Source organism: Panthera tigris, chromosome A2 (assembly GCF_018350195.1).
Source record: "Panthera tigris isolate Pti1 chromosome A2, P.tigris_Pti1_mat1.1, whole genome shotgun sequence".
In the NCBI taxonomy this organism is placed as follows: domain Eukaryota; kingdom Metazoa; phylum Chordata; class Mammalia; order Carnivora; family Felidae; genus Panthera; species Panthera tigris.
The window spans coordinates 51,342-76,119 of NC_056661.1; the positions used below are offsets into that span (position 1 = coordinate 51,342).

Below are 24,778 nucleotides of genomic sequence, written 5' to 3' on the forward strand. Positions count from 1 at the left end.
CAGAAAAGCCAAACATTTTAGGATCCACTGCACCAGGATTAGAGAGCCGTGTCAGAAGGCTGCAATTACAGGTGTATCTGCAGGTCTCTTCCCTTGTGTAGACAGAAGCGCCCCGAGATAAGAAACATCTTACTCATTTCTTTACCCAAAATATAATTTAGCGCTGACCATACAGGAATGACCAAAAGAACAAACAGGTGAGTGACATTAATAAGACACCCCAGGGCCTGGGCGGCTCAGTTGGTTGGGTGTCCGACTCCGGCTCAGGTCACGATCTCACGGTTCGTGGGTTTGGGCTCTGTGCCAGGCTCTGTGCTGACAGCTCGGAGCCTGGAGCCTGCTTCGGATTCTGTGCCTCCCTCTCTCTCTCCCTCTGCCCCTCCCTGGCTCTCACTGTCTCTCTCTCAAAAATAAACAAACATTAAAAAAAATTTTTTTTTTTTTTAAAGATACTTATAACCTCTAACTTCTCCAGAAAGGAGAAACAAAGAAACAAAAGGCATGTTATTGAATACCGGGAAGCAAAAAATAAATAAATAAAAAGATAAAAATCTTAAAAGCTGGATAAAAAAACTAAGATAAGCAGATTTCTTGTTGTAAACAGAGCCAACCAGAAGACAGCAGAGCAACTCCTCTAAAGCACTCAGGAAAATGTAACTACACGAAAACCCCTCAATCAAAATCATTCTAAAGTCCCTCTAGTGCCCTGGCCCCTAACACTGGACAACCAACCCTGCAGGAATAAACCCCAGATGCCGAGACCCTGACTCCCCCGACCCTCCCAACATACCTGGTACCTGATTCATCCTCTCTTGGACTCCACCCCCGTCCCAGCCAGGCTGTCTCCCGCCCCCCCTCCCAGTAAGGCGCCCCACCTGACTCTGCCTCCAGCCCCCTCCCCTCTGCAGTCACCACAGGCAACTATGGAAAGTGGTCTTAAGCCCCTGCTTACTCCCCCAGGGACTCCAGACCCAGAATGAAGCCAGCCATCCCTGACCTGCCCAGCCTCTCCCACTACCCTCCAGCTCTCACCCTGGACCTCTTCCCCGGGGACCCGGGGCTTTTCTGTGGCCTTGGCCCTCATGGTGGACCAGCCCCCCACAGCCTGACTGCTGCCAGCACAGGGCCCACCAAACGACCCACGGTCCCCAGCACCTCCTCCCAACAGCACAAGGCACCCATGGGCTTCAAATCAAGTTTAATAAATAAAACAGCAAGGGATTCAAGGCAGTTATCACTTCACAGTGTGGTCCTTGGTGGGGTGAGGGAAGGTCGAGGCCAACTCTGCAGACGGGCTCGAGCCAAAACCCTCTCCTGGTGACACCCGGGGGTTGGGGAGCACTGCCCTGGCCCCATGGAGGACCCCACTCCAATTTGTAAACAGAAACATAAATAAAATGAGGAAAGCTGGGAAAGAGAAGGACCGGGCCCCCAAACCATCTTGCTGGGGAGCTTCAACAGAAATATGACCCACGGGGTCAGGGGAACGGACTGGAGCCAGCCCCCTCAGTGCCTTGGTACCAAGGGGGCGGGGGGGGCGGGGGGTCACCTGTCCCCTCGACCCCACCCCCGAGACTACTCCTGGCTGGAGAGAGGGGGTAGGCAGGTGTGGGGTAAAGTGCGGCTTTTCCTGACGAGGAGAGCAGGGTGGAGGTCGAGGGTGGGCGGGGCCGACATCGAGGTATATGGCTCTGTGCCCCAAGGGGTTTGGCACCGAGTAGCAGCTGCCCACGACCCCCGAGCTGGGGCAGCCTGAGGCCCTGCCAGGTGCAGGGAGACAGAGCCAAGCGGAGGGCCGAGGGTGCCCCGGGCGGAGGCTGCTGGTGGGGCAGCATCCCGCCCCATCTCCCACCTCCCCGATGGGGCAGGGACACCTTCCTCTGCTGGCTAGACGGGGCCGGGCCCTCTGCATCCAGCTGCCTGGCGGGTCCTGCGGTGGGGGCAGCGGCCTGGACAGCACGAACAGTGGTGCTGGGCACTGAGAGCGCCAGTCTGTGTGTGAGGAGGGCAGGGCAGCGTCCCAGCCACCGCTCACCCCCGTCCTTGACGCGTTCTGAAGCAGAGGCGGCGTGACCCGGGACCCACGAGGAGGGGAGGGGTCGGGAAGACTGGCAGAGGCAGGCCCCGCGGTGGCCCCGCGTCCTGTCCGGGCCACACGTGCCGCCCACGGCCAGAGCTCAACACGTCATCACGTTACAGCTGCAGGGGAGAGACCGAGAGAGGGTGAGGGTCAGTCCAGTCCCACCGAAGGCACGGCCTCGGCGCCGTGGGCTGAAACCGTGGCTCCCGACCTTGCCGCCCCCAGCAGACCGTGTTTTCACTCGTGCTGGCTGACAGGCTCCCCAAGGCAGCACTGTCCTTGGCGCCTGGGGAGGGCTGGTGGCCGGGGCAGGGGTGAGAGGAGCCTGGCACTGGCCCCGTTTGTACCTTTTTGGGTTTTGAACCATATGAGTGTATTACCTAGTCAAAAAAATAAATAAGCCAAATTAAAAGTAGAGAATAAAAGTAAAGAAACCAACAGAGCCTGCTCCACATGGCCATGCCATCCTCGGGCCCTCGGGGCACATCCCTCCCCTCTCCAAAGCTCAGCCTAAGGCTGGGGGACACTCCAGCTGGGCATGGGGACCCGGGGCAGGGGCCGCACTCACTGTGACAGGGGCTCCGAGTGCAGCCCGGGGGCTGGGCACGCTGGGTGGGCGGCCAGGAAGGGATTCACGTCCCCAATGCCGATGAGTCCAAACTCAGTGACCGACAAGGACACCTGTGCTGGGGCCACAGCCTCCTCAGACTCTCCATTCATATCCACGTGGCTAGAGATGAGGGGCAGCTCCTCGGGGAGGGCCCCCGGCAGGGCCAAGTCCACAGCCAATCTCGGGCTGGTGCTGGGCTCCGGAGTGGCTGTGGCCGGGGGGTAGAAGGCTGGTTCGGCCAGGGCTGGGGGCCGCCTGGGCAGGGGCACAGCTGGGGGCGTGTCCAGCTGCTGAAACGGACAAGGCCCTGGCTCCGAGGACGGGAGGCTGTCGGAGCTCTCCCCAGGCTCACCAAGACTGCCGGCCGCGCTGTCTACGCTCAGCGGCTCTGCGGGGGAGAACACAGCTGAGGCCGGGCCCCCAATGGCACCCCACACCAGCCCTCCTGGGACCCAGAGCCATCCTGGCTCAGGTGCACTCAGTTAAAATCACACTTATGCCTCCTACAACCTGTGCAGGGCTCCTGCCCAATCTTTGCGGGGCCCAGCAAAGCCTGTGGACCCCTCTGCAAAAAGGCGTTTTCATGCAAAGACAGAAAATACATACAGACACAAAGGAAACCGGTCGTACTGAAACTGTGTGCCTGGGCAACCTGCCCTGGGAAGTACTGACCCCCATTTTTTAAACCAGATCAGAACGAAACAGGTTCAAAGGAAAACGCCTGGATGCAAAGTACAGCTAAACATGGAATTTGAGAAACCTTTGTGCACAGGTTCATGACGAGCAGTCCCGGGGGTAGGTAGATGTGGTCCCCCTTTCAGACAAACCATGAAACCTGCCAGATTCAGGAACGAGGGACGATCTAAAGCCCACAGGACCACAGGCTCCCAGAACCAAGGTCCCCACCGTTATCTCTGTGGCCTCTGTCAGAAACTCAGTCCTGAGCCAGACCCTGTCTTGCTCTCGTGTGGCCCTAAGCCCAGGATGCCAGAGAGGCTTGGACACCCATCTGACCTCCCACATGGCACCTGGGGCCTGCAGAGGGGCCCCCACTTCAGGCCGTGGGACACAAAGTTCCCCTCCACGTAACATGTCCCCACGGTCACTCGTGCATGTGGCTGCCCACGTATGGTAACGTACTGGGGTAGATGGGCACCGGCTGGCTCCCTGAGCCCAGCCCTGAGAGCTCCTGGGGCCCATGTCAGGGCACCAGTGAGGAGGGGGCTCCCCCAAGAGCAGGGACCCACCCCGTATTCTCACCTGTGTGCATCCGTGCCAGGGGGTCCTGCTCAGAGCCCAGGCTGTCGGCAGTAGGGGGCAGAGGCGGTGAGGAGTGGGGGCGGCCATCAGGGTCACTGCTGTCCAGGTCCTGGTCTACATCCCTGTGGGGGGAGCATACGGTGAGGGGCTGTGGGAGACACAGCCTCAGGTGGGAGGTGTCCGCCTGGGATGCCCACCCCCGGCACGCACGTGGCTCCGGACGGGCCGTATTTCCTCCGGCCCAGCCTCGTCTGCTGGGAGAAGTAGTCGTAGCGCTCGGACTTCTTCCACAGGTAGTAGTACTCCACACATTCGCCCACGGACCGCGTGCGTACCTGCGAGCGAGCCCAGCGGTCACCGTGGCCCCCAGACCCCACTGTCCTCACCTGCCAGCCCCTTCTGCCTCCAGAACAGCAGGGACAGGTCCTGGCCCCTGCCGCTCCTGGACAAAGCAAGACTCTGCCTGCAGCCCCCATCGCCTGCTTCCAACCCGCCCCCGGGGGGCATCCCCTCTCCTGAAGCAGGACGGCGCCCCATCCCACCACCTAACTGGTGTGGAGCCAGAACCCCATTACTCACCCCAGATCCACACATCCAGTGCCCACCTCCCTCGCTCCAGACCACTAGCTCCCAAAGGCAGCGGCATCCACCTTGTCGCCCAGCAGAGAGGGGAGCAAAGGTGCTGGTGCAGACACAGGGACGGAAGCCTGCTTTTCCCACCAAGTGCAAAGGGTCATGAACAGCAGGGGAGAGCTGCCCACGAGTGCAAACCAGACACCACTAAGGCACACGCCACGGGTTCGTGAACCCAGCTCAACAACACAACAGGGAAAAGCAAAAATAACTTTGTGTGTATGGTATCCCGGGAAGGGAAGCACACAAATACGTCTGGCGGGGAGCTGGACCCTCCACTTACAAAACCTCTCGTGGGGAAGAAAAGTCACAGGAATGAAATGTACAACCCAGGGAACATGGTCAACGAAGCGTAACAAGGTTACAGAGCAACAGAAAGTGACTATGTTACTGGCGTGAGTGCTGACTGATGCACAGAACTGTCCAACCCAAAACCAATAGGATATCACGTGCCAACTATACTTGCGTTAGAAACAAATGTTTAAAAACCCTCTCTTGACAACACAGGGCATCTTCCCACTTTGGAGGACCAGCCCACGGCAAGCCCAGGGCTGTGCCTGCAGAGGGTAATGGCACCAGAGTCCACACCACTGTTGGCCAAGATGAGGGACCAGACACTGGTGCCCAGGATGAGTCTGGAAACCAGCAGGGACAGGGGCACACGTAGATGGTCTCATCCTCTCAGTGAGACCCCTTCGCACACCCATCTTGCCAGGGGATGAAGTCCTATGCAATCTCCCTGGGGCCAGATCCAGCAAAAACCGGAAGTGCCCGGAGAAGGAGGCCACAGCCGGAACCAGGGTGGGCAGGCACGTGGCTGACGGCACGCAAAGGAAACAACGGCACTGTGCCGACTGCCGTGCTTATGAGAGCGGCCTGGGCTGTGGTGAAAACGCAGTGAGCAGGGAGCCGCATCAGGCCACAGGGCACAGATGTGACAAGAGAATCAAGCACTGCCTGTCACAGCGCTGGGCATGGTCAGCTGAGCACCATCAGCCCCCTGACTCTCCACAGGCCCCTGGCCCCCAGCAGGCACCTCATTCACTCCAACCTCCCGGGAGAAGACGCCGAGGCCCGAATGCGAGCCTGGCCTCAGCCAGGCCCTTCTCTACTACATACGTCCCCATGAGCAGCGGGAAGGAGCCACACTAGTAGCCCTAGACAGAGGACAGCAGACTGGATGACGGGTGAGGTAGGGGAGCCACGGTGAGACGGAGCCACAGGCATGTGCCCAGGTAGATGTCCCAGGCTGCACACCAGCGGGGCCAAGGCTCCGCCAAGAGGTCAATCTGGGAGTCATGACGCACGAAGCCACGGGCAGATGGCATCACCGAGGGATATGCAGGGACCAGCAGAGACCCAGGCCTGGGGGGGGAGGGCAGGGGAACCTGGCACTCGGCTGTGCCCCTGGTCATGACTGTTTGCCGTGGGTGGGTCCTCTGAGGAAAGCAGAGACCCTCAGACCGCAAGGCAAGCGGCGGAGGGTGGAGTCCAGGCTGGGGGTGGGCACCACACCAACCAACAGGCTCTACTTCAAGGAACAGCAGGGCAGTACCGAGGAATCGCGAGCGGACAAGACTGCTAGAGTCCACCTCGAGGCAATGTCTCTCCCCAAACTGGAGCCTTCTCTTGGGGACCGGAAGGTGGCCCAGCAAACGTCAGCAGAGGAACCAGAGCAAGACATCAAGGGACGTGTGGCAAGCCAGAGGCAGGCGACAGGGCTTCAGCCATGGCTCAGAGGGGCCCGCCCTGGGCCTGGTGAGTCTCAAGCTCGCTGGGGGGTGAAGGCGACGTGCCTGGGCTCCCAAGCCGCTCGCAGCCCCAAGGTGTAGCTGGTGGAGCCCCGGCGGGAGCAGGGCAGGCCACACCCTCACCTTGTTGGCCTGGATCAGGTGGAAGTTCTTCCCGTGCACTCGGAAGCCATGCTCAAAGTTCCTGCACTCCTCCTCGCTCCAAGCACAGAACCCATCTGCAAGCAGGAGGGAGGGCACAACGGCATCAGCAGTGCCCAGGACGTGACAAGAGAGAGAGCGGGAAGAGCTGGCGCGCACACTCACCTCGGATCACCTTCACGTTGAATCGCAGCCTCCGCAGAGCCTCCTCTGCGTTGAAATTGCATTTCACCAGCTCATAAAGTGCCTGGGGGGAAGCCACGCTCACTCTTCCAACCTGCCCGCTTCATCCCACCCAACCTACCCCGGAGTAACAGCCAGGGACGTTCACACCGCCACCGGGATGGGGAATGTCAGGGACGTTCACACTGCCAACAGGGTGGGGATATCGGGAGCACTCACACCCCCATCGGGGTGGGGATACCGGGAGCGCTCACACCCCCACCGGGGCGGGGAATGTCAGGGACGTTCACACTGCCACCGGGGTGGGGATATCGGGAGCACTCACACCCCCATCGGGATGGGGATACCGGGAGCACTCACACCACCACTGGGGTGGGGAATGTCAGGGACATTCACACTGCCACCAGGGTGGGGATATCGGGAGCACTCACACCCCCACTGGGGCGGGGATACCGGGAGCGCTCACACCCCCACCGGGGTGGGGAATGTCAGGGACGTTCACACCCCCACCGGGGTGGGGAATGTCAGGGACATTCACACTGCCACCTGGGTGGGGATATCGGGAGCACTCACACCCCCACTGGGGCGGGGATACCGGGAGCACTCACACCCCCACCGGGGTGGGGAATGTCAGGGACGTTCACACCCCCACCGGGGTGGGGAATGTCAGGGACATTCACACTGCCACCAGGGTGGGGATATCGGGAGCACTCACACCCCCACTGGGGCGGGGATACCGGGAGCGCTCACACCCCCACCGGGGTGGGGAATGTCAGGGACGTTCACACCGCCACCGGGGTAGGGATATCGGGGTGTTTATACCATCATTTCCCCCTTGACAAGTTGTTTTTCATTCGCCACCATCACACGACCACACTGGCGCACCTCCCAAACCCCCTCCCGCCCTTGCATGGGCCCTGCCCTCTGACTCAGGGTGCTACAGCGCCACCGCCCTCTGCGCCCCTGTGGCAGCCCCACCTGCTCGCTGTCTTTCACCGTTTCTCCCTCCGGGAGCTGAGACCCAGCCATCTCGTGCCACCTGCGCTTCACTGCCCGGTACAGGAACTCCTCCACCTCCCTCTCAGGGAGGACGTTGGGGTCCCAAAGCAGCTGGTCGTCATTCTCATAGACTGTGGAGAAGGAGAGCCAGGGTCACATCACGGGCACGCGGCCTGCACCCACCTCCGGAGCTCACGCGCCCCTCTTCCAGCGGCCCCGTCAGAAGCACCTGTCAGGGCAGGCCATCTCAGCTCCCTCCAGGGGACTCCCCTGGTTCTTCCACAACGAAGACCATACACACAGATATCAAAAGATACCATTTCACAACCAACTAGCGTTTACTCCAGAACACGAGGTTGGTTTAATGTTTGAAAATCTATCAATATAAAGCAGTACATGAACAGGATGGAAAAAGAAAGAACCATCTCAAGAGACTCAAAAAAAATACTTGACACAAGTCCAACTCGTTCATGGTAAAAACTGTCAGCTACTAACAGGAGGGAACTTTCTCCTCTACAGATAAAATTATGTTTGTTTATTTATTTATTTTTTCAGAGAGCATGAGCGCAAGTGAGGAAGGGCAGAGAGAGAGGAGGGAGAGAATCCCAAGCAGGCTCCAGGCTCTACACTGTCAGCACAGAGCGCAACACAGGGCTCGGACTCACGAACCACGAGATCACGACCTGAGCTGAAACCAAGAGCCGGACATGTAACCGACTGGGCCCCACAGGCGCCTTAGCCAATACAGAGCACCTACAGAAGCTTAGAGCCAACCGCATGCTGAAGGGGTTACTGGACACTTCCCCCAACTGTGGGAACAAGAGAAAAACGTCCTCTATCACCTCTAGATCCCAGAGGAAAAACCAGTACAACAAAGCAAGGAAAAAAGATAAAAATACAAAGATCGCGAAGAAAGCAAGCCATCACAAGTTACGCCACTGAATACCTAAGAAAATACAAAAGAACCTACAAAACGTTAAAGTTGGTAAATGAGTTCAGCAAAGTCACCCCGTACAAGATCAACTAAAACAAACTGCATTTCTACTAACAGAAATCAAGTACAGATGAAACTTCTGAAAACCTCTCGTAAAGCAGCACAAATAGGAGCACAAAGTACGCGCAGGACTGCTGCAAAACCACGGCTGGCCCCGCTGGGGTTCGAGAGGGAACCACACGTGTGGACGGCAAGTGTCAATACCACAAAGATCAATTCTGCACAGATTCATTTCAGGGTCCAGGGCACCTCCGATCACAATCCTGGCAGGCATCTTGAGGCAGCTGACAAGCTGCGCACAACTTGTGTGGACAACAAGGCTACGGAGGGTGGAGGCCTGGCGTCGCCTCCCACTTCCTCTGAGCGGCAACAGTAAGACAGCGTGCCGATGGCCAGGGTCCCGCTAGAGAGACCGGCAGGGCAGCGGCGGACCATTCCAGAAGCGGCGCTGGAGCGGCAGCACACCACATGGGTTAAAGCAGTCCTTACCCACACCTGCAACCACACCCTGGCCATGAAGCCCAACCTCGGCTTTCTGTGCAGCAGGGAAACAAAGCAGAACGTCTTGCACAGAAACTTCTCACCGGCACACACACTGTGGGCAGAGTGAAAGCTTGGCCGCTGCCTCCCGGGAGGGACCGTGGCGGCACACGCGGCAGATGACAGACTCGTACCCGGAGTGCAGGAGGGACTGCCACAAATGAGAGAGAGAGAGGCACACCGGTTTGAAAGTGGGGAAAAGCCTTGAGCAGGTGCCTCACAACAGATGCAACGGCCAGTAAACGTGTTCGCCCTCAGAGAAACGCCAATTACAGCCACAAAGAGACGCCCCTCCACACCCGCTAGGAGGGCTCCAGTCAACATCACATTGTCACGTGTGCACGGGGACGCGGAACATCGCCGGAGGGGCCCCTGACAAGTCTCTCCTGACCAAAACATGAGCCGACAGTGCAGCTCCCAGCCATCTGTCCGGAAGAGAGAGACACACACGTACATGTTCGCGGCCACACGCGCAAGCCGCAGTTATCGACTGACAATAGAAGAGATGGGCCAATGCGGTCCATCCACACAAGGAAACAGGGCACAGCGCAATCGAGGTTCTTCTCGGGTGCAGCACAAAGGGAGATGCCAGCTCCCAGCCCCTCGGGGTCAAGGGCCGGTTTGCAGAAGAGGAAAAGGCCCGAAGGCCAGACACTACCGAGGCTGCGGTTCCAGACTGGGGTCCACCCGTTCTCAAGACCCTCCAAGGGTGTAGCTAAGGAGTGCGCACTGGTGCCTCTTTCTGGCGGACAGTCTCGGCTTCTCTCACAGACTGACCTCCACCTGACCTCCCTGTGACCCAGTCGACCTGAGCTGTCCTGGCCCCTCCTTTACCCAAACTGCTTATGGTGCAGCAACCACGTGCCACCAAGCCCACATCCCAGCCACCAGCCAGAGCCCTTGACATCTCCCCTGCCTGCCCCGTCTCTCCACCAGTCTCAGCTGCTGAATCATCCTGGGAAAGACCCCTGGCCATGAGTGCCAGCCCCAGGCTCACAGGGGCTTTGGGGCCTGGAAAACAAGACTCAGGCCAATAGCCAGGTGACTTCACATCCCATTTTCTTCACCTACAGCTGGAGGTGTCAACGCCTATCTGGAAACACAACAAGCCTCACCCCAGGTTCTAGGGGGATCGGGGACAGACAGACATCAGGTCCGGGACGGCGAGCATCCTGAGCCTCACCCCATGTTCTAGGGGGAACAGTGCAAGGCACAGAGACCCTAGTCTCTGGAGGACACTTGGGACAAGGTCCAGACACATGAAGGGCCAGGCGGGGAAAGGTGTGAGTGCCCAGAGAGACGAGGACAGTGACCTGGGCAGGCAGGAAAGGGGCAGAAGGGGTGAACCGAGGGCAGCAGAGGGGTACCAGCTGCACAGGGTGGCAGGACCACACAGCACTAAGCTGGAAGGACAGTGAGCAGGGATGGGGCGTCAACTGGCCCACCTCCTCCTGCCCTGGCCTTGGCCCCAAGTGTCCTGCAAGCTCAGGGTGGTGCAGGGGGCACCTGGCCTGAGCCTGGCCCCTCAGATCCCCCCACCAAGAAGGCATGCAGCAGGTTCGTTCCTGACTGGACTGGGGCTCTCCTCTCTTCTCCTCCCTGTAGCCCACACTCACCAGGCCCCACTTACTTTTCTCACCATGGCGGTCCAAGTGCAGGCTGCTGAGGTCAGCTTGGAACTGAGGCCCAACCATGATCTCCTGCAAAGGCAAACGCCCAGGACACTCAGGGATGATGGGAGGTCAGGCCACAAGGTGATGACATGGGCCCCTGGGTGGCTGCCTAGAGCCCAGGGCTCATCTGTGCAATCTGCCCACAGATACCAAGTCCTGTGATCTTAAGCACAAAAGGCAGAGGTGGATGTGTGTGCGTGTGAGTGACTCTGTCTACATCCACTTATCCATCTGTCTGCTATAGCTGTCATGTGGCCGGGGCGGGAGGCTCAAAGACCCAAGGGTTCTGAGGTCCAGTCTGAAGGCCCCAGAAGGACCTCCAGGACAGGACCTTGGGCCACATCACAGGGACAGGACTCCGGGGACAGGACCTCAGGCCACACGATGGGGACAAGAGCAGCAGGTGTGAGTCTCAGTCCCCAACAGCACGGTCAGGCCGCAGCCCAGCTCCCCTCTCAGAAACCACGTGCTGAGCCTTGCCCCCAAGGGGCACAGATCCAGGTTCAAGGCACCGCTGGGTCAGAGCCACTCACCTTCTTACACTTGTTGGCAGGAAGAGGGTCCTCCTCTGTGTCGGACGAGGTGGAGGAGCCAGGCTCTTTGTCTGCGTCAGCCAGGAAGCAGGCTTTGGGGAAAGGGGAACAGCTGAGTCGCGCCCACAGCAGTCTGAGTGGCCTAACTGACTAGTGGGCCCTGGAGGGCCACTGCCTGCACTTCTCCCCGACTCTCCATCCACCTGACCCCACACTTTGCCCTTCCAGAAAAGGAGCCTGACCCTGGACAGGCGATGGGTGTGAGATGGGCACAGGACACAGGACAGGGGAGTCAGGAGGCACCTCACACTGCCAGGCCTCACAGGCAGGCAGAGTCAAGGGGACGGGCTGTCAGCTACAAGAACCCGCACATTCCTTCCTCATGTAAACCAAAGCCATTCGTGTCAGCTCACGTGCCAAGGCAAGGAGACAGGAGCCCCTGAGGAGCTCAGACTGAGATCGGGACACATCCAGGTGCAACAGACATCCGTGCACAAGTCCTCGATCCCCAGCATCCTGGGGCCCCTTCCCCTGCATCACCAGAGCTGTGCGTGGCCCGCCCCCAAGGACAGTGCAGGAGCGGGCGGGACACCTACGTCCACTCCGGTTAGGAAACAGATCGGAGGCCTCATGGGAGGTCACGGACGGGGTAAGGTCATCAGCCGAGGACTGTGTCTCTTCCTCTTCTTCCCCTGAAAGCAAATCCTTCGCTATTTGTTCCTTTTAACAAGAAAGCAAAGAACGTTTTTGTGGTTTGTTTCAACAACCTCGAGACGACACTTAATAACAACAAGTGACCGTGCTAACTCAGCGAATGCCAGCAGCAGCCTCACGCTGGAAACGCCCCGAGAGCGCCCGTGGGTGGTTCCTTCCGCTCTGAAGATGAAGGGGCCAGGCACAAGGACAGGCCAGCAAGGGGACCACTCCTTACACCCAGGGTCAGCAGAGCCCCTCCCTCCTGACACCTGCCCCAGAGGGCCCGGCCCAAGGGCATTTCTCCACACCAGTCTCCACTCGGCCCCTTCTCTAGCCCCTGCCTGTGGCCACCCGAGCCATGGGTGGGAAGCCACAGCCACTGAATCAGCTCTGACTCTGGGGAGTGGGGCGGGGGAACAGACAGGGCTCTTTAAGCAGTAGGCCTGGCCTGATGCCGCGACAGCACCTCTGTGCGCGCCAGGGCCTTCTCGCCTGTCCTCCCTGAACCCTGCTCCCAGTCCACTCACCTTGTCCAGGGTCATGTCAGGGAGATTGGCTGTGGTGTCACTGCCCTCGCTCTCCCGCTCCGAGATGGGGTCTGACGCTTCATAGCCATAGAGGGCAAGCAGTTCATCAAGAGGCATGTCGCTGCTCTGCAGGGGCCAGGGCTGAGTCAGGAGGCTGCTCGGGGTTCTGAGCCACATTGGCCACCACAAGCAGAGCCACCTCGTCACACTCACAGCAGCTAACTCCAGCCAGACCCCAGGCCCAGTCCTTCAACCAAAGACTCCCTTATGACCCCCAATAGATGCAGGGACAAGACACCTGTTCCCAGAGAAGTCAGCTATTTGCCCAAGGTCACCAGCCTTGAAGGGTGGGGCCAGGATTGGCCTCTCCATCCTCACGGTACTGCCCAGGCTTAACTCCAGCAATGCAAGGATGGCTCGATACCTGTAAATCTACCATCACAACTTATGATGTCAATAAATCAGATGGGGAAAAACAAGACCATCTTGATAAACGTGAACGAAACATCTGGGAAAATCCAACATCTGCTTCTGACTGAAAAAACCAAAACAACAACAACAACAACGAAAACTCAAGATGCTAAGTAGAGAGATGTCTGCCTCATCAATGTAACAGAGGTGCCGTGAGCCCTCAAGGAGTTGGTAACGAGCCACCAGAGCAACCCCATCCCATCTGAACAAGAAGGGAGGCTCAAGCCCACCATAAGACACTACAAGCCAATGCAACAGGACAAGAAACGGGAATGAGACATTTGATGACTGGGAAGGAAGAGACAAAACTACCACTGCCTTCCTCTAGTGCTGGTCACTGTTACTCACACCCACCTCTCTGCTCCTGAAGCCAGTGCTGTCCAGCCACACTGAGCCCTGACCCTGCGGGTCACAGCCAGCCTCCAGCTCCCTGGACCTCCCTCTCATTCTCTCAAGATGCCTGCCTCCCCTGTACCCCAGTTCATGCCTTGCCCTCACCCCGGGGGGGCTCCAAGTCCACGTGGAAGAACACCCAACTTGTGCCCAGCCCCCTCCCAACTGACCCCGAGGTCCCCCTTCCACCCTCACGGGACCCCACTGACAGGGACATTCGTTACCTCCACCACAGTTTCCAACCGTGCATTTGTTGGGGGATTAACCCAGTGGCCCAAAGACCCCCTGGGCTCCCGGGACCCTTTCTGGGGGGGTCCCAGAGGCACGGCAACTTTCATGGTAATAGGACATGGCTTCTGGCTCTCGCTGTGCTGGCGCTGGTGCCAAGGGAGCGAGCCAACGGTGGGGCACAGCACCCTCCGGTCGAGGCAGGAGCACAGGGTGTGCGAGCGGTTAGCGTGCGCGCCTCCCACCACCCACTCAGCTGTAAACGTGCCATTCTCGCTCCAGAATATCCTGTACAAAATCACTGATTTCATCAACTCTCCCTCTGAGCAGCCGTGGTTCAATTTGCCACGTGAGGAGACAGGAAGCACACGGAGTGGCTGCCACACCCTGCAGTGAGGGTTTGTGCAGAAGCACCAGGGTCACGGCCGTGCCGGACGCACACCGTCCCGAGCTCGCCACTGCACTCGTACCGGACGGGACGGCGGGCAGGTGACAGTGGTCTGGCCCGGCGCAGACGCCTTCGGACACGGGCCAAGTTGGCCGTTACGTCCAAACAAACAACTATGTGCTACAAGGGTGAAACTCCGGTCCCTGAAGAAAAAATCAGAATTTGGGGAACTCTGGATCTGACAACGTGTGCTTCACAAATTCACGATCCTGTTAGGTCAGGTCATACAGAACGGCAGTGTTCCCACAATTACCTTGGATGTTATATTCTTTCTTAATCAGTTTCTAAAAATTACGTCTGAAGAAAACCTAGATAAGGTATTCAACTAATAAATGGCTGACTTTAGTTTTTGGCTAGATTTGAGAAGTTTTAAATTCACGTTAAACTTTTGTTTTTCTCTTTAATGTTTATTTATTTTTAAGAGAGACAGAGCATGAAAAGGAGAGGGACACACACACACACACACACACACAGAGAGAGAGAGAGAGAGGGAGAGAGAGAGAGAGAGAGGGAGAGAGAGAGAGGGAGAATATCCAAAGCAGGCTCTAGCTGTGAGTGCAGAGCCCCAATGTGGGGATCAAGCCCAGGAATCTTGAGATCATGACCTGAGCCAAAGTCAACAGTCAGATGTTTAACCGACTGAGCCCCTCAGGTACCCATGTTTTCTTTTTTGTTTTGTTTTTAACTTTTTTATGTTCGTTTATTTTTCAGAAAGAGACAGAGTGTGAGCAGAGGAGGGACAGAGACAGAGGGAGACACAGAATCCGAAGCAGGCTCCAGGCTCCGAGCTGTCAGCCCAGAGCCCGACGTGGGGCTTGAACTCATGAACCGTGAGATCATGACCTGAGCCGAAGTCGGACGCTCAACCGACTGAGCCACCCAGGCAACCTCCGTGTTTTCTTTTCTGAAGAGAAGACTTGCCTTTGGTCTTAAGACCAAATTGGTACCGAGCGATACATAGCACCAAACTGCATAAAGTGCCCGCGATTATTGCTTTAAAAAAAAAAAAAATTCCCACTACTTGAAAGATGTTTGATGAGATCAGTGTAGATACTGAACAAACCAAATGTTCGTGTCTCGTCAAGATGCACATGCCAGAGCCCCAACTCTCAATGTGACTGCACGTGGAGATGAGCCTTTACACAAGGAATTACAGGGAAATGAGTCGTGAGGATGGGGCCCTGATCCAAGAGGGTCAGGTCCTCAAGAGAACGGGCCCCAGACAGCCCGCCCTCGCTCAGACACGAGCACAAGGACACAGCGAGAAGGCAATGAACCGGAAGTCAGGATGAGGGCCCTCAGCAGAAACCACCATGCCTGAGCCTGGCTGCGGACTTCTGGCCTCCACGATTATGACAGAAATAAATCTCTCGTGCGGAAGCCCCCGGGTGTCTCGGATCCTGCGGTGCACAGGCTGCAAACACCTCACGATGAGGAGGATAAAGAGCCACCACAAGGTCACCACCAACAGGTCCTGACACAACCAACCACAGAAGGTCACAGGGCATGTGGCAGAAGCCCCTCCGCAATCCCCTTTACAGAACCACCACTGACTGACTCTGGGGGCAGCATCCAGGAATATCCACCACGATCTGGGAAGGCGCTCTCCTCTTCCAAGAACAGACGTGTATGAAGCTAGGTTTATCAGATCACTGTTCATCAACATCTGCCTTCAAGACAGTAGCTGGGCTCTCGGATCCGCTTCTGCATTTACAAAAACACAAAGCGGTTCCACTCTTCTCCCCAACTTGCTTTAGTTGGGGAAAAGCTGTTTTCTCATTTTCACAAAAATATGCTATTTCTATTAACAATGGATTTACTGCATAACCCGCACAAAACTCCTTGAGATCCTCCAACATTTGAAGGCCACAGAGGGGGTTCTGAGGGCAAAAAGTCTGACGACAGTGGGTTTTGTGCCTAGAACCCTAAAGCCCCAGAGGCACCACCGGGTCTGGCCCGGCCCCCACCATCTCAGCTCCTAGCACAGTGCCTGGCGCTTTGCAAACAGATGTGCACACAGCACTTGTCCCTGTGAAATCTGAGCTTCGAGACTAATTCAGCAAATGAAGAAACCGTGACCTTGCCCGGGGGCTCCCCCTACATAGGGGCACAGGGGACGAGCTCAGCCAAGCACCTGGGAGATGAAGTCCTTCTCCAACTCTCCCTCCGGCTTCCCTGGGTCTCCTGCAGCCTGGTCGCACTCCTGCCGAATGCCGTAGTTCTGTGACAGGATCTCAACAAGGTTGAACTGATGGTCTGCAGAGCCCATGGACACCACTGTGGAGGAGACACCCGCCTGCGTGAGCTCCCCACTCCTCACCCCACGCACACCAGCCATCGTGCAAGGCTGAGGACAGTGGCCCGCTGTCACCTGGGACAAAGCCCACAGCCTGCAGGTATGTGCACGTGTGGGTACATGCATACACGTGCAGAAGGCTGTGTGTGTGTGTGTGTGTGTGCACACGTGCGTGCATGTTCAGACGCGTGTGCACACCAGTGGCCAGCATGGTCAGTCTACCACGTGGGAACTCCCAACAGAACGACCCCTGAGAGAAGAACACACCTGGCTAACTGGACACACGAATTCTGGACATTTGGGGGGATGTGTTCTCCTGGACGCTTGCTTGGTCCCCCAACCGCAGACACCGGTGAGGGTGTGGGCAAGAGCCCACACACCGGGAAGAAATGAGCACCAGGCGAGCGAGGGCAGGAAAAGCGGAAGGCCTGGCGGGGCCCTCAACTCCGGAAACGCACAGGTGACTGCGCACCCACGAGGGCCTGCGGGGTCAGCACAGTGCGGGCAGGACGCCCGCAGGACACACACAGCAGGCCCGTCCGAGGCCAGTCCTTTCTGCTGCCTCGGCAGAGCAACACCACTGCCACCCGCACAGGCCAATGTGTGGTGCATGTCACCGGATTTCTGGTTTTCCCAGAAGAAGCAGGATGTGATCATTGCTCTCTCTCTCCCCATCCTGGTCTTCAGTAAGTCAAATTTAAAGAAAACAAACACAAAAGGAAATGGCTAGAGCTCAATCCCCCCAGGCCAGGGAGCGGTGAAGGCTGAGGCTGGACGGGAAGGGGGCCAACAGCCAGCCTGGGAGGGGTGCACAGCACCTAGGAGCTCACCCACAGCAAAGCCCCCAGTTTTCCTGCGGCCAGTGGCTCCAGCCCGAGGCCTTGGCTAAGGTGCCTGACAGGCCAGCGGGACATGCCAGGAGTAAGGCACTCTGGCCCTCTCCTGGGCAGCCCTGCCCGCACCAGAAAATGGGGAGAGCCCTGGCCACTCTGTCTACATACCTGTCCCTGGACCCTGGGAGCCAGCACACTGTGTCTGGCTCTGCCAGGCTGGGTGGGACTCTGTCTGTCACAACCACAAAGGCCCTGGTGGCCCTGGGCAAGAGGAAGGAAGGGGCATAAGGAATGTACCTGCTGTTGTCTGCAAGCTGGGCTCCCCGGGGCACAGGCTGTGAGTGAGGCAGGAGGCCACGCGAGGGCTCTGCCTCTCCAGCGAGGAGGCCTGCGGAGAAAGAGAAGCAAGGTTAGCCCGGTGGGCCCAGGACCCGCTGGGGCACATCTCTGCACCCCGCCTGGGAGCAGGTTCAGGTCAGAGCCCAACTCCCCAGGTGGCCTCAGAAGTGGCCTCATATGGGAGGAATCTCATCTGGCTTCTGTGCAGAAACTGACAGAGTCCAAAAATCACATGAGGAGGGGCAGACAGCAAGGGAGACACAGAATCTGAAGCAGGCTCCAGGCTCTGAACTGACAGCACAGAGCCCAACGCAGGGCTCGAACCCACGAACCATGAGATCACGACCTGAGCCAGAGTCGGACACTGAACCGACTGAGCCACCCAGGTGCCCCAAGACATAAAACTATGAAACTATAGAAGTCTTAGAGAAAAACACAGGAATACATCTTTTGTTACCCTGGACACGGGCCGTGGCTTCTTAGATAAGGCACCAAGAGTTAAAATACATGAACCAGATTTCATCTAAAGAAAAACTTTTCTGTTTGGAAGGCCGTCACTGAAGAAGGCAATCCACAGAGCAGGGAGAGGCCTTCGAACCGTGCAGCTGAGAAAGGACCTGTGTCGAGAACACACAAGGAACTCTTGCAACTTGTTAATGAAAAGATAACCCAATTTAAACATGGGCAAAGCATCTGAACAGACATTTCTCCAAAGAGATACACAGATGGCCAATGAGCACATGAAGAAATGCTCATCAGAAGAAAGCAAATTAAAGGCGGAAATGCAAAACGGAGCCAGCACTTTGGGGAGCAGCTGGCGTAGGAGTTCCACTGCTTGCTAGACACCTAGGGGTCAGAGTGTGTCACCCCAACGTGTGCCACTCTGGCGTGAGGGCTACTCTGGGACAAAGACACTGAGCAAGAACAGACACAGGACGACCTCTGTAAATCACTGTGCGGGTGCCTCCCCTCCCGAACCAGGAAGGGAGCAGGTTAGCACTGAAGATGACCGGGCACCCAGCTCACTGAACACACACACCTTACTAACTAGCCTGACCTTCTACTAGTTCCCTGCACATCCACCTTCCCACGACTTGTTGCCTGGACAGACTCAAAGTCCTCCTGTGTCGTAACAGTCCATACAAGTTTATCGTTCTTTTGTGCAGACGCTCTCAGAAGTCCAAGCCACCAAGTAACCCTAGCCACCCCCTTGGGTTACTCATCTGACTTCTCCAGCACATGTGCTACTGGGTTAATAAACTGTGTATGTTTTTCCTCTGTTCATCTGTCTCTTGACAGTCTAAGTCCCCACCTGAAAACCTAAGAGGGGAAGGGAAAGAGTTAAGCCCTGCTTCCCCTAAGACACCCAAGGGAGAAGAAACCACACATCTACACTAACACTTGCACATGAGCATTTGTGGCGAAACCATTCACAAGAGCCAAAGCTGGAAAGAACACGGATGTCCATCCGCTGATGAACAGACAAACCAAAGCTGAACAATGGAACGTCCCTTGGCCCCGAGCAGGAGCGAGGCGCCCACACCTGCCACCCCGCGGACGGACCCTGAACACACGACGCTCAGGGAGGGAACCAGACACGAGAGGCCACACAGGGTGTGAGTCCACGTGTGTGAACGTCCAGAATAGGCCCATCCACGGATGGGAAGGAGGCTCGTGGGGGCCAGGGGTGAGGAAAGATCAGGGGTGATGGCTGATAGAGACAGGGTTTGCTTCAGGGGAGATGGAATGTTCTAGAATTGACTGCTGATGGTCATACAACTCTGAATGTACTTAAAACCACTGAATTGTACACATTAAAATGAGCGAACTGTATACGAATTATACCTCCTTAAAGCCATCTGTACGTGCGCGCGCACACACACACACACGACTGGAGTATTTAATAAAACTTTTAGAGCGTAGAACAACAGTTTAGTAAGAATTTCCTCAGAGTCCTCAAGGAAACCTCAAGAGGTTGTGTAACCCTCCTGCTAAGAGAAACAAAGGGACTGAAGCTCAGAGAGATCGAGCCACACACCCTAGCTCACACAGCACATAAGGAGAGCGACTACAAACTCCGACCGAGGCCCTTCAAAAACCTGGCAGCATAAATGAAGGAACAGCACAGCCAGGAGAGAGAGCTGGTGGGCAAAGCCAAGCCACAGGCACCAGAGCACAGCAGGCAGGGGCTCACAAGGACCGTGGTGCAGAAATGAGGGGCACAGGGCCTGGTGGGCATGGGGCCCCAGCTTCTCCAGGAGGAAGTGTAGCATGGTACACGGCCTCTGCCGGGAGCACTGGGAGGTTCTGGGCTGGAGTAGGGAGTATGTTAGGAAGCCCGGTCGGGGCAGCAGAGGCAGCACAGAGGGGAAAGGAGCCAGTGGGGTGGAGCTGAGACGCGGCAGCGGGGGCTGGAAGCAGGCAGGGGGCACAGAGCACCGTGGCCTGCGTGGCCTGCCACAGATGGCTTCACCTTCAGCCCGCACCCTAAGTGTCCTCTGAAATCACACGGACCCTCTCTAGGACCCTCCGCAGTGATGAGTTTCCAGCCTCCCTGGGCTCCCTCTCCCAGTGCAACTAGGCTGGCTTTCTGTCTCTTGCTACCAAGAGCTCTGATGGGCAGGCCGAGAGAGGCCAGCGTGTGGACGGCTCCTTTTCCAGACAGAACGCTGCTCCCAGTCCAGACTTGAGGTGCAGGGTCTGAGAAGGATGTGGCCCTTATGTGACTTGTCCTCTGACAGAGGAGCTCAGGCAAAGGAGCAAAGACAAGTGTCTGGAAGGCTCCTTTCCACCCACTCCCCCCCCCCCCGGGGAGGGGGCAGGACTCTGAGCACCCTGCTCCCCACAGGGGACTCAGTGGCCTCAGATCCCCAAGTTCATTTCCAGAGGACTCCAAGTTCCTCAAAACTCACCAAGAAACACTGACTTTGTGGATTCTCTTCCCTCCCCACGTCCCAACATCTGACCTCTCAGTGCAAGCCCTGGGGTTCCCAGGGGTTCTACTTCCTCTGTTCAGAACACTCTGGATGTCTCCATCAGAGTCAAAGCCCTCCACTCTGCCAAAATGGAAGAAGAAACAGGATGGGGAGTGGGTGGAGGACATTCTGGGTAAAAAACAAGGAAAGGAGGGAGGAAGAAAAGGAATTCTAAAGACTTGATCACAGAGGAGTGGGCGACCCCAGCCTCGGGAAGGACAGGCATGGTCACCAGTCCTGACTCAGGGGACCCTGACTGCTTAGATGTGGAGGCCAGGGCAGCTCTTCTCCTGGGACAGCGTATGACTCCTCCCACAACTTCCAAGCAGAACCCACAATGATGCCGTGGCAGATTCCACTCTGCAAAATAGCTGCACCCACACATCCTGTCCCACAAGCTCTTCTGTGACACTGACACGCCACCCCCTCCAGAAGTGGGATTCTATGCCCCTTCCCTGGGGATCTGGATGGGCCTGGGACTTCAGGCAGGGTGGGGGACGGGGGCACACTCCATGTGACTTCCAAGGCTAGGTCTTAAAATGCAAGTCAGGTTCCATCTGGTACCTTCTGGCAAAGCCATTCAGCTGCCATGCTGTGAGGAAGCCCAAGCTACACAAAGGTCGTATGTCCGTGTCCCAGACAACAGCCAACACCAACCACACGTGAGCAAGGAAGCTTGCCTCCATGGGGGTCGGCTCCAGCCCCGGCCACCAACCATTGCAACCGCCAAGAGCAACCCTGAGTGAAAACCGCCTGGCTGAGCCCAGCCAGCCCTCAGCACCACAAAAGACAGCAATGAAACAACTGTAATTTTAAATTGAATTTCAGGGGTGCCTGGGTGGCTCAGGTGGTTAAGCATCTGGCGTCGGCTCAGGTCACAATCTCGTGGTCTGTGGGCTCGAGCCCTGCGGTGGGCTCGAGCCCTGCGTTGGGCTCTGTGCTGACAGCTCGGAGCCTGCAGCTGCTTCGGATTCTGGGTCTCCCTCTCTCTCTCTGCTCCTCACCCACTCACGCTCTGTCTCTCTCAAAAATAAATAAAAGATTTAAAAACTTTTTTTCAATAAACCAATAAACAACTGACTTTCAAAGTGATCCCTTACACGGTGACAGCTACCCAGAACACCTTCCACCCACAGCCAGTTGCACTGCCTGGTTCCCCACTGACTGCTGGGGCGCCACCCTCCTCCAGCTGACCAACGCTTACTGAACACGTGCTCTGGGCCAGGGGCACCACAGTCCATCAACAAACAGGTTCTGCCCGTCTCCTCCCACACACGTCACCAGTCTAGCTGGGGACACGGACAGCCAACGAGTGGGAGTGGACATCCACAGGACTGAGGGGGCACAATGGGGTTCTGGGACAACACCAGGGCAGCGGAGTCTCCCCAAGGGCATTACGCTGCAGGAGGGAATGGAAGGAGTGGGGGCGGGGGGAGGTGGTCTGTGAGGGTCACATCACTGGGGTGAGATCACAGGGAGGAGATGCACTTTACCCTAAGGACAAAGGAAAGCCGTGGAGGTTTTAAGCACAAGACAAAGTGTACTTGGGTCTTTCAAAGACCGATATCCAGGAGGAAGACAGTGTGAAACGCTCCCATCTTTTCTCCTGGTGCTGACAACTACTCCAGCAACTACAGCAATCAGGCGGCTAATACCGATCAAGCACGTACCAGTAGCTTACAAACTGCCATCTGTACCGGTTAGACACAGCCGATTGCCAGCAGCTTCCCCGTGCAAGCCACGGAGCTGAGATCTTGGGAGAGCTCTCGGCTGGAGGGTCTCATTTCAGAGATGAGGAAACCAAGGCTCTGAAACATTCAGTCACCTGCCCAAGGTCACACAGAACTAAGAGGTTCCAGCGCTGCAACAGGTCCCCTGGGCAGAGACTGGCTGTGGCTCACTGCTTCTGACATCTGCACACTTCTTGGCCCTTTACTGACCAGGCTCTCTCTGACCAGACTCTAAGGCCCTTCATTTAGGACAGGCACCATCAGGTTTGTGCTTGCGGCCAGACGCTCGGGCCTTGCACCGAGCCAGGCACGTGGGGGATCTCACACAAAGACCTTCTCCTAGAAACCAACTCAAATTCATTCAAATGCACCACTGCACACTGTCAACATGTGGGACGGGGACACCCTGGGCAGCTGGCTGCTGTGAGGGTCTAGGGCCTTTGCACCAGGCAAGGCAGAGTCAACAGCCAAACCCAACAGCTCCCAGGGGAGGCCAGCTGGGGAGTCTGCCCCGTCCATCCACAGCACACCTGCCAGGCCGAGAGTGCTGACCCAATGCGGGGCTGACCCAGCCCCTGAGCCGGGAGCACACACAGACACAAAGACACTACCGCCACACCCCGCTAGGCCACTGAGACACCTAGCTTTTCTGCCTTTGACTCCCAAGGCCAGCTTCCCTAAATGCAAAGCAAGGAGAACTAAGAAACCTTCAGGTCCAGCCACCCCACACAACCGGCTGGTGAGGCCCCGCCTTGCACCCAGACACCCACACCACCTCTAGCGCAAACCAGGGCCTGTTGCTGCCCCTCAGAAGGTCACTGGTGGGAGAAAATGGCCATGTCCGCCCTGCACAACACCTACCCACGTCGTGCCAGGACAGAGAACTCACCTTGGCCCCACAGCCATGCCGAGTATCCCACGACCCTGCTGCGCCTCACTGGGTGACCCCTTCTCCTCTCTGGGTCTCGGGGAGGGGGGGGGCGGGGCTACCCATTTGATGAGGGTTTCGTGCTGAGTCTGACAACCGGCTGCATCCCCAGACTAAAGCGTGCGCACTGAGAGTCACATTACTGAGCCCTGGCAGCTGCAGTCTCCTTTAATCCTCAGTAGGGCCCCAAGAGCAGAGCAGTGCACCCAGTCTTATCCAACATTCCAAAGTTTAAAAAAGGCCCAAAAGTGAAAGTTTCCCGTCCCTGGTTTGACAGGACTTGAAACTACTTGCTGACTGTGTTTTCCCAAACGATCCGAGGCGTTATCAGATCAGCCCTCACAGCTCCACACCCCACAAACCCTCAAATCGGAAAACCTCTGCATCGGAAAACACATCTGGCCCCAAGGACTTCGGGGAAGGGTTCGTGGGCCTGCTTCACGGCCCGAGACAGGAGGCTCCGAGAAGTAACTTGAAGCAGCCGGGCCAGGCTGGTCTGCCCGCCGGGGAGGCGGGGGGGAGCCCCGACGCCCTAGGCCCTCCCAGCGCACCCCGGTGCCGGCGCTACGCAGGGCGGGCCCTATGTCGGAGTTCGAGTCCCGTTCGGGACCTGGTGGGAGCGAATGCGCGGTGCCCAGCACGGAGGGGTGGGGGGAGGGGCTCACGAGCGGGCTGCGGTGCCGGGTCTCACCCGGGGTTCCGACGGGAGAGCGCGGCGCGCCACGACCGCGCGCCCGGAGAGCGCACTCCGCAAAGTTGGCCAGCGCCGGGAGGGCAGGGCTGCGCGCCGCCGGGAGCCCCCGGGGGTCCAGGGCCTAGGAACGAGGAACCGGGGAGGGGGGGGTGGGGAGCGGGGTGGGGGTCGAGTGCCGGGGAATCCCGGCCGGAGAGCGGGGCGCGTGCCCCCACCCCGCGTCTGCCCTCTCCCCGCAGGCCCGCCCCTCCCCTCCCCACTCCGCGCCCCCGCCCCCTGCCCGCACATGCGCACTGCACCCCGCGATGTGGCAGCCGACCGGGGGGGGGGGGGGGGCGAACAGAGCCGGGGGCGGCCGCCGACGGAGCTCCGCGCCCCTCGGGCCCCGACGGGCGCGGCGCCCCGAGCCCAGCCTCCGCGCCCCGGGGCAGGGGTCTCCGCGCCCGGGGCCCCCGCACGGCCGGGCCCAGGGGCGGGGGGTGCGGGCGCGCGGGGGCGGGGGGCCGGCTCCCCCGGCCCGCTCACTCACCTCCGCCATGGCCGTGTGTGCGCGGGAGGCGGCGGCCGCGCCGGGATCCCCGGATGCGGGGCCGCGCGCTCATTGGCTGCGGCGCCCGGGAAGGCTGGGGCACCGGGCGGGGCCGGGGCGGGGCCGGGGGCGGGGCGCGGGCGGGGCGCGGGCGGGCGCGTAGTAGGTGCGCGGAGCTGGCTGTGCGGGGTGCGCGGAGCGGGCGCGCGGACGGGGATGCGCGGGGCCGCCGCCGGACCCCGGCCTGGGCCGCGCCTGGGCGGCGGGCTGTGGTGGAGGGAGGCTGATCCCTGA

General features: G+C 58.3%; 1 protein-coding gene across 6 annotated transcripts; it reads right to left on the bottom strand.

Moving 5' to 3' along the window:
- Positions 1-1,181: 1,181 nt before the first annotated feature.
- Positions 1,182-24,563, bottom strand: MIER2 (MIER family member 2). Of its 6 annotated transcripts, XM_042977464.1 has the most exons (15): positions 24,485-24,563; positions 17,587-17,677; positions 16,295-16,437; positions 12,621-12,746; positions 11,994-12,117; positions 11,398-11,489; positions 10,822-10,891; positions 7,637-7,788; positions 6,641-6,722; positions 6,458-6,552; positions 4,161-4,285; positions 3,951-4,072; positions 2,649-3,078; positions 2,428-2,460; positions 1,182-2,199 (listed from the first exon to the last, which is right to left on the bottom strand). In XM_042977464.1, the coding sequence occupies exons 1-14, from the start codon at positions 24,491-24,493 to the stop codon at positions 2,457-2,459; spliced, it is 1,665 nt and encodes a 554-aa protein (XP_042833398.1). In that variant the 5' UTR covers positions 24,494-24,563; the 3' UTR covers positions 1,182-2,199; positions 2,428-2,456. The 6 variants fall into 6 exon arrangements, 5 of the variants coding, with proteins under 5 accessions (XP_042833398.1, XP_042833396.1, XP_042833397.1 ...); XR_006214550.1 differs by having other exon boundaries at positions 2,292-3,078; XM_042977462.1 differs by lacking the exon at positions 2,428-2,460.
- Between the last annotated feature and the right edge of the window lie 215 nt (positions 24,564-24,778).